Source organism: Enhydra lutris, unplaced genomic scaffold, assembly GCF_002288905.1.
Source record: "Enhydra lutris kenyoni isolate GAN:26980312 unplaced genomic scaffold, ASM228890v2 scaffoldscaffold9, whole genome shotgun sequence".
Classification (NCBI taxonomy): domain Eukaryota; kingdom Metazoa; phylum Chordata; class Mammalia; order Carnivora; family Mustelidae; genus Enhydra; species Enhydra lutris.
In genome coordinates, this window is record NW_019154093.1 from 11223504 (window position 1) to 11239473 (window position 15970).

The 15970-nt window shown below is 53.0% G+C and overlaps 1 protein-coding gene across 3 annotated transcripts in view; it reads right to left on the minus strand.

The window, feature by feature from the left end:
• LOC111143065 (regulating synaptic membrane exocytosis 3) overlaps positions 1-15970 on the minus strand; it is a 38578-nt gene that overhangs the window by 9138 nt on the left and 13470 nt on the right. For 2 of the 3 annotated variants that reach the window (XM_022496513.1, XM_022496515.1), the window contains exons 2-5: positions 13160-13336; positions 8214-8461; positions 2726-2867; positions 102-214 (exon numbers count right to left, since the gene is read on the minus strand). In XM_022496513.1, coding sequence (XP_022352221.1) covers positions 102-214; positions 2726-2867; positions 8214-8430 — 472 coding nt within the window. In that variant the 5' untranslated portion in view covers positions 8431-8461; positions 13160-13336. Of the gene's footprint in view, positions 1-101; positions 215-2725; positions 2868-8213; positions 8462-13159; positions 13469-15970 lie in introns of those variants that run through there. The other variant, XM_022496512.1, reaches the window with a different exon arrangement.

Below are 15970 nucleotides of genomic sequence, written 5' to 3' on the forward strand. Positions count from 1 at the left end.
TCTGCAGCTAGCACTATGTCACACGGGGGCCCCCACGGAGCCCACCCCTTCTGTGCCATGGCCGCCATCACCCCACTCAATTGGCCCTCAGGAGGACTCACCCATCGGTGGAGTCGCCAATGTCTGTCGCCCCACAATCTGGGCTGGTCCCAGCCCATCCAGGAAATCACTGAACTGGCTTTCAGCCCCAAGCCGGGTGGTGGGGAAAATGAACCTGGAGGAAAATGCAGAGAGGTACATGAGGTGGCCTGGATGGTGAGATGCAGTGGCCACGCCCCTCTGTGCCTCAGTTTCCCCTCTCCATAGCACGAGTTCCCTGCTTTAGCTAGGGACAAACAGAACTCTTCATATCTGCCCATTAAAGAAAAATGCTCTGATGTCCCTTGTGAAATAATAAACATAACATAATAATGTTATCTAATCCTCAAGCACCAGGGTTTTCTAAGGTGACCCTTAGAAGGTAGGGCTTGCTGGACGCCTCTGTCCTCCCCAGGGGATATGAATGCCAAGGACCGGAAACACAGGCCAGAAATTTCAACGCTTGGGGCAAGTTCCAAGAACCGAGGTTTAGTTGACCATATGTTTGAAATCCAAATCAATAACGTGAGGTGGTGCCCAAAACAGCAACTGAGACCAAAATAACACAATTATAGGGTTGAGAGAAAAGGCGAGCGGTGGTGGGTGGTCCCTGGTTGTGGGGGCCTGGAAATAGTAGCGAGCAACACTGACGGTGATTCAAAGCTGGCCGGGAGCCCAGGGCCCACTAAACGCTCGGCATGGGTCATGTTCGTTCCCACCATTCTGTGCGACAGGAGCTATGCCTGTTTGACAGATGAGAACACAGAGGCTCTGAGAAGTAGGAGACTTGCTTTGACTGCAAAACAGAGACGAAGCCCACCTCGCAGAGCTATGGCAGGGACTGGGGCAGCTGGTGAGGGAAAGGTTCCAGACAAGCAGGAAACAGTAAAATGGCCGTTATGATGTTGTTGCTGGGAACATCGAGGGAAGGGGCCCCTCCTCATGCATTCAAGACCACATGTTCTGGGGGTGGCCAGTAGAGAAAGGACTGATGGGGGAGAACAGGCCCAGGTGTGCTCAGCGGCTACAATGAACCAGTTCTGAGACCTCCTAGGATGGCTGGGGTGTCTGGTCTGAGAGATCAGACTGTCCCAGAATGACTCCCTAGTTGGAAAGTTTGGTCTTGAGTCCTCCTTGGCCAGCAACAGACAGGGAGAAAAGTTGCATACTCTTGTCGAAGAGGGCCTGAGTTTCTCCAGCTAGGCCAGCCTCCACTCCGTGGGAAGGAGCTCTGAGGCCCACCCACTGTTACTGGCCATCAGCAATGGCCCCAGACCGCACTCTGAGGAAAACAGGATCTGAGGAGGTTAAATAAGGTCATGGACTCTCAAGGTCACAGAATTTTAGGAGCTTGGTCTAGAGAACGTAAAGGTTGTGAACAAAGGTTGAAGAGTCAAGTGGCCTTAATTCAAATCCTGACTCCACCACCACTGAACAGCTGTGACCTTGGATAGGATACCTCACCCTCCTCCCATGCCTCAGTCTCTCCACACAGAACATGGAGATCAGTGCGATATCCCTCATTGTTAAATGAGATACCAGTTTTGTCTGATGGTGGCCAGTAGATCCCAGAGTAAGAAGCAGCCATCTGAAGTGCCCAGTGACAGCCTGCATACGGTGGGACACAGTAAATGCCACTTGCATTCCTGGGAGTGGGCACAATCATGAGACGCGAGATCACAGAATCCTAAATAATAGAGCCTCAGGGCCCTACAATCCATGGGCCTTGATGAGGCCGAACCAGAAAATCTTATTCGTATAACCAGCTTCATCACAGATTTGGGAGGGACTGAGGGAATAGCTAACCCAGTGACTTCTGAATTTTTGACTGCAACCCCCATGCAATGGAAAAAGTCCATTTAACATCATAAGCCTCTGTGCATCCCTATATTAAAAAACCAAAACAAGGGGCGCCTGGGTGGCTCAGTGGTTAAAGCCTCTGCCTTCGGCTCAGGTCATGATCCCAGGGTCTTGGGATCGAGCCCCGCATCGGGCTCTCTGCTCAGTGGGGAGCCTGCTTCCCTCCTCTCTCTTTCCCTGCCTCTCTGCCTACTTGTGATCTCTGTCAAATAAATAAATAAAATCTTTAAAAACAAAACAAAACAAAACAAAAGTTCACAAGGTAATTCATCCTCACACCACAGGATATGTTTGAAATTCCTATTCCTTTCCCTAATGCCAGTTTTGACCCACTAAACTGATTTTACTTCCGCCTGAGTCACCAACCACGGTCTGAAAAACACTGATCCACTCCAACCTCCTTCTCTAAGCTCCATGCAAGACCACTCGTGAGAACTCCATTCATATCTGAGCTGTAACAGTGGTTTCAGATCGAAAAGGATTTGGGGTTCACACTTTCCTCTGGAGCAGGGCAGTGTAGGTGCTGGGGGGTGGGCAGCATGAAACACACAGACGGGATTCACCACCCCAGGGGCGCTGGGGTATTTGGATGGGGAAATGCAGCCCGGAGCAAGAGGAAGACCGGGGCGCAGGCAGCGGATGTCCATGGAAGGCGGGAACGCAGAGGAACCCACACATCCGGACCCGAAAACCAGCCAGATTTCCCCACCCCACCCTGCCTCCGGTTCTGAGACTAGAGGACCATGCGGGAAGGAGGGGGGCCACAGTGGGCATGGGCTGCACGCACGTGCCCTCGGAGCTGTTGCTGTTGGTGCTCCCATCCGTGGACTCCCGGCTGCCCTGGCGTGTGACCCGACTCCGCATCTCCACAGCGATGCCCGTCTCCGTGCTCCGTCGGATGGTGCTGCGTAGCTTCTTGGTAGCCCCTTCTGGGACCCCCAAAAACATAGAAAGGGAACAAGGTCAGATCATGGGTGAGGGTTCTGTGGGAATGCTGCCAAGGTCACTTCTTGGGCTCTGGCTGGAGGCAGGGGCGCTGCTGAGCTAGTCTGCACAGTGACAGTCACAAAGACCAGAATGATGACTGAAGGCAGAGTCAGGATGATGGGGCTGTGGGGCGGGGAGTCGCCAGGTGGAGCCAACCCCTGCAGCGCTCACCCACATCCCTGCCAGGCTCCCTGAAGGCCATCTTCCCAACTCAATTCCAGCCCTTGCCCCACATGGGTAAGTGTTCCTTTCTCTTCTGGAAAGGTTGCTTTCTCTGGCATTCCCAGATTTGCTTTCCCTCTTCCGGTTACCCTCATGAACCCTATCACACCCGGACCTCACCCTCCACCTCTGTGATACCTTCATAGACCCAATTAAAAAAAAAAACAAAAAAAACACACAGGAAGCCTGGCCACACTCAAACCAACCCACATTCTCAAGGTGGGTCTGAATGTGGAGGCGTATGTGTGTGGAAGGGTGCAGAGGCCATCAGGGAAACAAGACTGAGAGGGACCACTAGGTTGACCTGAACTGACCTTGGCTTTGAGAAAGAGGTCTGCAGAAGAACCCTAGAAGCCATGTGGTGAGAGCTCACTCCATGTCTCTACCTCTTGTCTGGAGGGCCCTCTACCCTCACCCCAGCCCCCACCTTGAGCCTTGCAGGGAACATGGGGCACTTTGCCTCTCCCAGCAGCACACCATCCTGCCTGGGTTTCCATGGCAACCTCTTCAGCATTGCAGCAAGGTCCCCCTAGACACCCTCTCCTCCTGGGGTTGGGGGGGGGAGCATTAGACCGATTGAACTAAAGGTTTGTAGGGCCTGCCCCTGCTGAAGCTTCATTGCCTGAAGAGCTTGATAGGGAGGAAAGTGGCATCACATAAGGATTGTGCCAAAGGAGCCACTGGTTAGACACCTGGGCAAATTAAGAGTGGAATTGCCAACAGGGCTGGGGAGGCCAGGAGTGGGGCCCCGCAACACAGCCTCCAAAAGCTGTGGGGAGGGGGGAGCTGATTATGCTGGCCAGCCCCTCTCTGAGCCACACCCAATGGTGAGTTAGGGAGGGGTTGTTCAAAATGCCAGCCTGAGAAAAGGAAGACTTTTGTTTTCCTCCTTCATCCTACTTATATTTCAGGAAGTCCCACTGCGGGGTGGGGGGAGGTTAAGAGGGCCAGAATCCCCCGTGAATGGGATGGGGGGACTGGGAGTGAGGCTGGGCCAGTGGTGAGGAGGAATGTCTTCTTGGAAACCAGCCCAGCCGCCGCGATATTGGAATAGCTACTGTCCACAAGTCAATGAGACCACTGCTATGTCCGTCAGTCTGTCTTTCTCCCCGTCTCTCTCTCTGTCTCTCTGTCTCTCTCTCTCTCACACACACGGTCACTTGAGCCAACACGTATTTCTTTCACGCGGGCATAAGCAGATACACATGAGTGCTAACAATCACATGTATGAGTACAGCATCTCCCACACCAGGTCACATACACTCATATGATGGGCACACAATCACTAACAGTCCTACATGGTCTTAGTCATACTCTGCCACACACATGTGACCCTCACACCATAACACCTGATTGAACACCTCCAGTCAGTCACACACAGAGAGATACAAACTCACAAATGTTGTGTAACCCAACACACAGAGGACTGGGCAATGATGGCGGGTATAGGGGGGTTGCTCTGTCCATGGTTCCTAACTGCCATATTCCCCTCTAACCAATTAGGAGACAGATGGATCTGTGGAAGCTGCACTTTACCCTCCTCCATATCCCCCCAAAAACACACACCCTGAACTGAAGCCAGAGCCCCTCCACCCCAGGGCCCCAACCCTCCTCTTCTAGACCCACTTGGGAGAAAATTTACCTCAACCCACTGTGAGCCCCTGGGTAGGGGTGTCACAGAATCCTGAAGTATTAGAGACACCTTGCTAGCCCCCGACTGCCATTTCACAGATGGGGAGCCTGAGGGCCACATGCTCACAGGGCTGGGGCCAGAAGCCAGGTCCACACTCCCCTGGTCTACTGACAGCCTCCTTTTCACTCCTCTCCATCAAGTCCATATAAGTTTGAGACGTGATTCAGCAGAGGTTAAATTCCACATCTCCTGGGTGGGGAGAAAGTTCTTGCAGCCTCAGAGAAAATTCATCTACTGGTTTCATGCTTGTCTGGTCTGAACTCTGTCGATCTGGGAGTAACTTTATGTGGGCTCTCTCTCTCTCTAGAAAATTGGGCCAAGTTGCTTACAATAATTCTGTGGTTCCTGGAGACTGAAAGCCTCCAGGAACCATACCATCTGTCCCACCACATACAAGGGAGAGGCAGAGCCTTCAGCAGCTCTCTCCATGACATCTCTGGACCAGTCCTGAGCCCTCTCCCCTCCAGAGCTCAAAGCCCAGGTGGGAAGGGCTGCTGTCCCTGGTACTGAAAAGAAGAGCTCCTTTTGATCAAAGGCTAGAATGGTCCAGCCTAAGGCCCGGCCAGAACCCACCAATGTTCTGGGACACCAGAGCTCTGACCCTACTCTCATCATTGCTCCCACAACTCTGAGAATGTTAGATCTAGAAAGAAACTGGGAGACGGTCTTTATGGTTCCATTTTAACAGAAGAGGAAATTGAGACCCAGTGGGAATATGAATTTCTCAAGGTCCCAAGGGTAGTTACAGAGCCAGGACTAAACTCTAAAGTTTCAGGGTGATTTTCTGAGTTAAATGTGAGGAATAAACTGGAAGGGGCAGGCGTGAGGCAGGGGAACTATCTGAGGTAATAGTCCAGGCTAAGTATCACAGGGCCTGAACTAGGACTGAGGCTTTGAAACAAAGAGGAGGAGATGGGTGGGGCCATAGCCCAGACAATATAGACAGACCAGGAGGAGGGAAGCCCCTAGAGGGGCAGACCTAGAGCTCAGAAGATTGTGTCCCGACTTCACACAGCCCGGCCCTGCAGGGATCCTAGCAAGGAACGGAGCCATCCCATCTGTGGATAGCAGGAACACCCCTCTAGGATCTTTTTCCAGAACAGAATTTCCCAGCCCAGTGCCCATGGTGAGTCAGCCCATACATCCCCATGGGGCCAGACTCTCCTACTCAGGATGGGGCTCCAAGCTGAGACACTGGCAACCTCAAGGCTGGGGAGAGAAGCATGCTACAAGCAAGGGGCAGAGCTGTGGGGGCTACAGAAGTCACTTCTTACTTGGTCCTACTGTGTGATCATGGCCAATAAGAACACTGACAATTTACCAAGTATCTACTATGTGCCAGGCATGAGGCTGAGTACCTTTGCTTATCCCATCTCATCCAATTTCCTGGACAACTCTGCAAGGCAAGTGTCATTGTCCTTATTCTACAGTCAAGGAAGCAGACTCAGAGAAGTGAAATAACACGCCTGAGTCACCCAGCTAGCAAATGACAGGGTGTGGCTCAAAAGGCCAACTTGAAGTTGTTCTCTAGGAAAGTGCCCCTCTCCAGGCTCACATGCCTCATCGATAAAATGAGCATGTTGGACTAGATGATCCCGAGGGGCCCTCCCTACTCTCACAACCAGAGACTGGGTGATCCAAAGAGACTCAGTTGAAAGTGCATCTGGGCCATTCATCTGGCTCCAGTCCCAGGCCTTCAGGTGTGCCCTTGCATACTATGGACACAAGTGATCCTGAAGCCCTGTCATCATTCATCTCCCTTTGAGACTTGAGGTCTTCTTGGTGTCTACTCCAATCCCTGCCTGCTGACTGTGGAGTCTGGGTAGGTGGACAGCCCCAGGCCGACCACTGGAATATCTCCCAGTTACTCAGGCCCCAGCCCTGGCTTTGGAAGACTGTCTGTCCAGATCACCTGGGCATGAAGAAGCCTTTGGTTCTGAAGCTGAATCAAGTGGATTCAGCTGGAGATCAGTAGGGCTAGGTCTCCTGAAGCTGCATTCCTGGGGCCCAATACCTCCTCAAATTCATCTTAATCCCTTAAACTTAATCCCACTCCTTGGTCCTTTACCAACCCAACTCCTGAATCCCTATCTCCTGGACTCCCTGGTGCTGGGCCTAAATTGCATACTTACAGAGGCTATGCCCATCCTGGGGTACTGATAACCTCCAGCCCCCTCCCCATCCAGCATTTCCCTGCGCCAGAAACCGCATCGCAGCTCGATTGCTGGAAAAGACCATCCCACGTGCTCCTGCAAAGGGCTTTGTAAAAATCTATTTTAAGGCCTGGAAAAGTCTCCCACCCTCAGCCCCAACCAGAAGTCTTGACGAGCATTCTCTCTGGATCCTCCGGGGCCCCCGCCCCCTCACCGCCCCCATCCAGCTGCCCTATTTGAAGGTTTCCTGGGGAAGTTGTTACTCTGAACAAAACAAGCAGGAAGAGATTTTAAAACAAAACCAGCTGGTGTCTGGGCTGATGCTTCAAAGTGAGGAGGTCTTCGGCGGGGGAGCGGGCTGGCTCCTCTGTGACGTGGGGTTCAGCATGACTGTGTGTGTTACAAAGTGGGTTGCCCACCGGTCTGAGCAGAACTGGCATTCCAAAACTAAGTGTTTGAGAAAATACATTTTCCCAGATGCAGCTGGTAAGGGGTGTGTGACTCTGGACTCACGAGATATGTGCATGTAGGAGGGCAACGTGCCTCTGTGGCCACGGGCCATTGCGTGTGCGCGCACGTGTCACTATGCTTCTGGCATCCGGGTCTCTGCGTTAGTACTTGGAGGGCTCTGCCTGGGGGATTCGCACGACTGGCTTTATCGTGACCACAAACAGTATGAATGGCTGTGATACGCTCTCCCAGCGGTAGGGGTGGCTCACCCCATGTGACCACGCATGGTGTGTGTGTCTCTCCGGGGACTTGGAATGCAGAGGCACAACTAACTACACTCGCACGCCTGTTGGCACTTGGGAGACTCCGAGAACACAGGGGAGACCGAATCCTGCAGATGTGCGTCCATGAAGGTGCGTCCCTTGGCACAGGGCCAGGAATACAAGGGCTGGTTCATAAAGAATGGATGAGGAGTATGTCAGTCTGTGCATGGGGGGCGGCGGGTGTAGAGTTTAGGAGCACAAACCCAGAACCCCAGCTGCTGGGCTCTGAATTCACTAGCTATGTAGTTTGGGGCATCTTCCTGCCCCTTCTCTGTGCTTCGTGGAGTGGGCGGGGATTCTGCGAGGCAGTACAGGGACCGGACCCAGAACAGCACGTTGTATAGGGTACGTGCTATAGAAGTACTTGTGGGTGTGAGGACCCTCCCTGGGTGCCCCATCATTGCAAGGTGCCCCCAACCCAGCCCCCCGTGTCTTGCACCCGCTCACCAGACTGGGGCAGCTGCAGCGTGCTCTTGCTCCACTGGGTCAGGCCCACGATAGCCACCATCTTGGCCCCGAGGCTGCTGCGCCGCTTCTTGGCTGTGGTGGTCCCAGCCCCACCCCCAGCCTGCTGGGAGCCGCAGATCTCACCACTGATGCTGGAGCTCCGAACCACGTTCCTGGAGGCCGCGGCCGAGGCCGGACCTGGCTCCCCGTTAAACATGGTCCGAGGGGTGGCGAGGCCTCAGGCAACCCTGTGAGGGAGGGCAGGAGAAAAAGGGGTCCCACATCAGGCCCCCAAGCCACTCTGCTGTAGCCCACTGCTTCCTAGCTATGTGACTTTGGGTCAGTCACTTGGCCTCTCTGAGCTCGTGAGGATTAAATGAATAAATAAAGGCGGAGTATACCCAGGGTCCAGCTCATTAAATGGTACCATTCTTAGGAGCACATGGCGGTCCCGGCAAGTGACCTGGTTTGGCAGTAAAGGCAGAGGCTGCGGAGTCATTAGGCCCACTCTTGAATTCCTAAGGCCTCTACACACTGGTTTTGTGATCTTGTGACCAAGCACCTTGGGGTTTCAGTGAACACCTCAGCAAAACAGGAAATACAAGCACTTACCTCACAGGGTTGTTGTAAGGATTAAATTAGAGCGTGTGAAGGCGCCTAGAACAGTGTCAGGCGTGGAGTAAATATTTAGGAGGTGTGATTACTTTCACAGCCAATAATAAGAACAGGGACAGCAACAGTGGCCCCAGGCTGGGGAGACAATGGAAGGGGACCTCCTGCTAAAGGGGACAGCACAGAGAAGTATAAAGGAGCAAGCACGAGTCACCCTTAAGCACACTGCAGAGCGGCAGCCACTGGAGGTGTTTTAACCTGAATCCCAGGGTCTTTCTTATGCATTTTAAAAATAAACTGAACTCATACTGCACATACAATTTTACATCCTGGTATTTTTTATTTTTCATTTAACCTCTGATCATGAGCATCTCCCAATGTCATTAGCATGTTGTAATATACGGCACACGTGTTTTAATACCACCATAATAGTCCATTGTGTGGTGGTAGCATAATTGACTTAACTATTTCAATACAGTGACCTCTGAGGTCAGGCCTGACTTCTTCCCCTCTCCTCTGCCTTTTAAACAACACTGCAACAAATCTCTTTCTACACTGCTTTGATCTGCTTCTTTCCTGAGGATTGATTCCCAGAAACAGAGTGACTGGGCTGGGTGTAGAGACTGCTGGGAGCCTCCCCAGTGCCCACTCTCCCTTCCTGCTTCCTGGCAGAAACGCTGCTTTTGTTAGGTCCCATTTTGGAGGCAGATCCTGATTAGTTCAAGTCACTCAGTAAATGGCGCTCGCCTGGGTAACTAGTACTGGTCCTGAGGGCAGGCCTGTGATTCAGCTGGCCCGATCTGACTTAAGGGGAAGATTTGGATTCCATGCTTATGGGAAAGGTGGGGTCTCCCTCCCCGCTTCTTCCCTCAAGACCCTTCCCCCTAGAGAGGGCCCAGTCCCAGGAGGAAGCCAGTGTCGCTGAGGACGCAGAGCAAAGGAAAGGACCTCGGGCCACCCTGGAGCCAGCCTTTCCCTGGTCTAGCCAGTTATGGGAGATAATGTGCTTATGCCAGTTTGAATCAGTGTTCTCCGTCCCACCCAAAAGCATCCCACCTGACACCGAGGACATAAACATTTCTTTGATTCTTAGAAAATATTGCCAAATTCCTTTCCAAAGCTGCCTTCAACAAATATTTAAGCCCCTAAAACTCCAAGGTCTAGGCCGAGTGCCAAGGATATGACAGTGAGCCAGGCCGACATGGTCCTGCCCTCCCAGAGCCACCAGTCCAGGAGAAGAGACAGACAGTAAGTCACTGATTAGGTAATTAAATATTAAATCTGAGGGAAGACAGAGGGCACTGGGAGCCATTCTGGGGGAGCGAGGGAGTGGGGCAGCAGGCGTCTATGGCTCAGTTTTGTACAGAGATGGGATCTCTAGCTGTCTGGCCTCTACAGCTTGGCCAAAAGTCCAATGCAGCAGGGAGCGTGCTCCGCTCAGAGTACCCGAAAAGCGGCTGCTCCGGCAGGCTCTGCCTCCAGCTCTTCCCAGCTCTGTCCCGGGCTACAGAGCTCTTCCCAGCTCTTCCCAGGGCAGCTCCCCATCCCGGGCCTAAGGTCACTCTGCTTGACCCTCTGCCCTCAGGCCTGTCACCCTGAGGGAATCTGACTTTTCAAAAGGACAGAGCTGAAGGGGGTGTGTGAGAATGAAGGAGAAGGGAAGGGGCCACTCTAGAGGATTCTGTCCTCAGATAGCTGCAAATGGTGGCCTCTTGCCTCCTGGTCAGCGTGGCTCCTGCCAACCAGGCAAATTGGGGCTGACAGTGGGGATGAGTCAAAGCTATGTTCTCCCTCCTTTGTGGTTGTCTGGGCCGTTTTTGCTTACCCTGTGATACAGGCAGAGTCCCAGATTATATTTCTCCAGCCATCCCCCATTAACCTTGCAGCTAATGGAAAGTCCCCCTGGACTTGGGCCTATGATGATCTCTTCTCTTTAGTTTCCAATTCTAGTGCCAGTTTGTGTGTTTCTCTGGGTATCTACATGGTCTCTTGGTGGATAGTGGGAGAAGCCTAATTTACTCTTTAAAGAATTTCTGTTAGGTGTGTGGTAGTCTCCATGTCACAGGTGAGAAAATGGAGTCTCTGAGAAGTCAAGGCCTTGCCCATCCTACTCACCTAAGAAATGGCAACACCTGAACTCGAACCCAAGTCTCCCTTTCCCACAAAGGTGCAGACACAGGGGCGCCTGTGTGGCTCAGTCGGTTAAGCATCCTACTCTGGGTTTTGCCTCAGGTCATGATCTCAGGGTGGTGGGATGGAGCCCCCTGTCCTCGGGCTCCACAGCAGGGAGTCTGCTTGAGAGTCTCTCTCTGCCTCTGCCCCTCTCCCACCTCGTGCTCTCTCTCAAAATAAATAAATAAAATCTTCAAAAAAAAAAAAAAGAAAAAGATGCAGGCACGCTCAGCAGCTCCTGCTCCTCCCAGCCAGAGCTCACCCAAAGGTGTGGGCCCATCCCTCCCCTTCAGCCTTTACCCTGGGTCTCTGACTCTTTGAAAACACTAAAAAAAAAAAATCTCTGATGAGGAAAAACCTCTGTGGCCCAGGTTTTCACAGCCGGCATGAGCAGTAATGTGAGGGCCAGGAGAAACCCCACCCAGAACACAGCTGTAAGGGCACCAACAGCACAGAGCAAGAGCTCCCCAGGCACAGCCTACAGGAAGCTCGAGTACCACTCCCCGGGGCTGAGAAGGGAGGAAGGTATGGGACAAAATTCCTGACCCCGCCAACCCAGGGGCTCATGTTGCCTCATGAATAATGAATGACATTGACAAGCAGATGGTTTGACATCCAGGACTGGGCCCCATCCGGAGTCTTCTCATCTTTAACCACCCAGGGATCACCCAGGGGGCCTGGAGAGCTTCAGAGCCCCGCCACACGGGCCACCCTCCAAGGGACAGGAGGAGCCAAACCCGAAGCACAGGACCCAAGGTCTTGGGACCTGACCCCTGGGTTGGGCGGCCTTCGAGAAATAAGAATAAGGAAGTGGGATTAGAATGAATACAGACTTCTGTCACTTTCTCCGGGCCTTGGTGTCCTCATCTGTGTGTAAAATGAAGCGATTGCCTTAGGTGATCTCTAGAAGCCCTTTTAACTAGAGAGCAGAGCCTGTGGACACACTGCATTGGCAGGCTCAGAACTGGGGCTCCAGGTGCTTCTCTGACAGCTGGTCTAGCTCAAGAGGAGTGAGACAAAGTGACAGAGCCGGCCACCCGGCCCCTATGAGGAGGAGGGGGGCCTCCTCCCAGGGACACTACAGGGCATCCTGGTAGTTCTTTTTTTTTTTTTTTTCAAGATGTTATTTATTTGGCAGACAGGGATCACAAGTAGGCAGAGAGGCAGGCAGAGAGAGAGAGAGGAGGAAGCAGGCTCCCTGCTGAGCAGAGAGCCCGTTGCGGGGCTTGATCCCAGGACCCTGAGGTCATGACCTGAGCCGAAGGCAGAGGCTTTAACCCACTGAGCCACCCAGGTGAACTGTATCCTGGTAATTCTGACAGATTGCTAAATGAACTCCATCCTTCAACAATCTTCAACAAGTCTTCAACAATCCCTGCCTCTGAGCATGACTGTCCCTTTCCCAGCCAAGTTCATGGCTCCCCAATGAAGGGAGGTCACCAGGTCACTCCAGCTCTCTCTGCTGCCTCCCACCTACTGTCACAGCAGCATCTACTACTGTGGCTCGGATTTCCCATCCAGGGACAAGGACTACTCTTCCCACACCTGAGGGAGCTCCTTGCCAGCTGAGACCTTCCAAGATCCTCAAGGAAGGCATCTAGTGTTTTCTTTCCAGCTGTGGGTATGTGGCCTTCACCCTGGAGTCTCAGTACCCCAAGGGCGCTCCAAACCATCTCTTAAATCCTGACAATAGGGGTCTCATGGCTCTGCCCCTTGGTCCCTTTGACCACGTGTCTAACCAGCTCATGAGCCTTTCCCAAGAGTCAATGAGGCCATCCGAAAGCCCAAGACAAACCCAGCTACCCACCCTTTCAACAGGAGGGAGCAAGGAGTCTGTCACAAAGGGACGGATGGGTAGGTCCACCCACAACAATCACTAATCCAGATCTTTCCCATCCAGGCCAGATTTAACCTCAGGATCTCTCTCAACCAACTGGTGAGAACTGGCTCATGATTTGAAATAGAATCGCCATCCCTATTCCAGCCTGAGTCTTTCATCTTGTAGAGTGGGACCTCAAGGCCCAGGATGGGAAAGAGACACACCCACGGTTACACAGAATGCTGGTGATAAAACCAGAGCTCCAACTCGAGTCTCCTAACTCCCAGGTCCCACATCACCGGGGAGGTGCTTCCTCTCCACTTGGAAGAAAAGCCAAACTCACCGAACTGATGAGTCTGAGCGCAGGGCTCCACATCACAGGGGGCTGTGCCCCGCCCAGTAGCTCAGCCCTAGGGCATTTACACGAGGCTGCAGTTAACTTCCGCCCAGACACCAGTTTTCAGGAAGGTGGTGAAGGCAGTCACAGTAGCTCCCACGAGGAGGTGATGTGGGTAAGAGTCTGGAAGAAAAGAGGGAAGTTTGGAGGAAGGGCTAGCAAAACAGCTATCCGTAAGAGCTTCCAGTAGTTGGTGGCATAAAAAGACAGACTTCGGAGATAGCTCTGTGATGTTGAGCTAATCATTTAAACTCTGATTCTGTTTCCTACTCTGTAAAACCATCCCAACTCCTGGGTCCCCTAACCTGCCTTTCGGCACTTTCATGTCACAGTACTGTTGCTGAAGCCCCACCCACAACTTTAAAACTTAACAGATGAGAGACACTTGGAGGTCCAAATGCTGAGGAGCTCAACACCCTACTCCTCCTTCCTCAGTCCTCCCGCTGACCGAAGGGTTTGCGTCTTTCCCCAGACTCTGACATGCGCAGTGGGGTGGGGGGGAGGGGCCTCCTGGCTCCACCCCCAGCCATGTCACCCTGAGCAAGTCATTCAGCTTCTCTGAACTTCCATCTCTCCTTCTTCTTCTTCTTCTTTTTAAAATTTTTTCTTCTTCTTCTTTTTTTAAAGATAGAGAGGGGGAGAGAGAGAGAGAGAGAATACGCATGCAAGGGAGCACGAGCAGGGAGAGAGGCAGAGGGGGAAGCAGGCTCCACGCAAAGCAGGGATGTGGAACTCGATCCCAGGACCCTGGGATCATGACCTGAGCTGAAGGCAGACAAAAGCTTAACTGCCTTGCTACCCAGGCGTCCCCCATCTCCTCTTCTATGTGATGAGTCTACTTGCCACCTGGACCCAGGCCCACTTTCCAGGCTGGACTGGGTGTCAGATGGGTATAATGAGGAGCAAGAAAACACTGATTAAAAACACAGGCTTTAGGGGTGCCTGGGTGGCTCAGGTCATGATCTCAGGGTCCTAAGATCGAGCCCTGTGTTGGACTCTCTGCTCAGCAGGGGATCTGCTTCTCCCTCTCTCTTGCTCTGGCTCTCACTCTGGTTCAAGTAAATCAATAAAATCTTTAAACACACACACACACACACACACACACACACACAGGCTTTGGAGACAGACAGACTTGGTTCAAAACCTAAATATGTCACTTACAAGCTGTAGGATGCAGGGCAATTCCTTAACAAGCCCCCCAACCCCAGCCTACTGCTCCTCATCTCTTGGCTGTGAGATAAGAATGCTTGCTTTAGTATTATTAGATGAAATGTTGCAAAATAAGGACTGGTAAAAGAGCTAAATGCTCAGCTGGGCAACTATACTGTTACTACTCCTAATGGTGCCTTTGTAAACAGGGAAGGTACACAGATGTCAACGCTTATTGGTCTGGATAGCACACCAGACGCAACCACTTCATGGGAAGGCTCAGAGACCAACGGGATCACCCCTCCATCCAGCCCAGGCTGCTTCTACCCAGATCCCAGGACAGCATGGGTTCTGGGTCCCTGCGCCTCTCAGCTGAGGTGGGAGCTGGCATGTGACGCTGTGCTCTTCTCTGCCAGCATCTCAGCTCCCGGGGCCCCCACTGGATGCTGGGTCTGGCATTGGAGACCCCTGACTCAACTTGGACCCAGCACCAGGGCTGCCCACCATATCTCCCATCCCAATCTATGCCCATGTCAGAGGCCAGTGTCTGCCTCCACAGAAGGGTGGAGGGGTTCTCTTTTTTCCTAGCTTCTCCTTCCCCACGCTCAGGAAAAGATGGGCAGGTGACAGGGCAGGCACATGATGGGAGAGATAGATTGGGCTGAGAGAGCACACCCAGCTTGCACAGGGAGCACCATACCAGCTCTCCTCCTGATTATGTGACCTTTGTCTCCCCCCAGCCGGACTCCCACACACAACACTATACACACACACAGGGAGAGACAGAAGGCACTCTATTTCAAATGTGTAATCACACACCCTACAGACCCAGACAGATGATATACACTTAAAGACATAATCACATGGGTCCACAGAGAAGCACACGCACCCCCGAGACAAAGGCACACAGAAGCCGCCACACTGACGCCACAGGCATTTGCGGACTCACATATGTGTAGACACCCATGCACACTCACACACACAGCCCTCCTTGGCCCCCGCCCAGCCCAGAGAGGTGGGAAGAGCCCAACCTTCAGTGGGCAGGGAAGTGGGAAGAGTCTTACCTGGGTCTTGGGTTCCTGTGGCTGAGGCACGCACACCGGCTCTGGGCAGGCGCTTGTGTGAGCTTGAATACACACACACTCATCCCCGCTCCAGCCCCCAGTACCACTCTCCTGGCCCCCATCCCTGCAGGTCGGACAAAAGAGCTCCTCGGTGAGGTTTGTGGTGAGGAGATGAGAAGGCTGGCAGGGAGCAGCTGCTGTCACCATGGCTACAGGGCTGACCCACTTCTCCTCCACCCAGCCTGGCCCACCCAGCCCAGGCAAGGGAGCAAGCAGCTTTGGACAGGGGGGTCCTCCCCATTACACATGGTAAAGAGGTGGCCCTCCGAGGGTGTGGTAAGGGATGGGGTGAGCACCAGACTAGTTCCTGCATAGAAAGGCAATAGCCAGACATTCTTTGAGGGGAGCAAGGTACTCAGAAGATGACCCCCGCTAAACCTAGCATGTGGCCTCCCACGGCATCTGCACCTCTGGCCTCAGGGACCCTCCACAGGCCACGTGCTTGCCCTGGACACATTCTCAGACACAGGCCTCATGGCAGGGC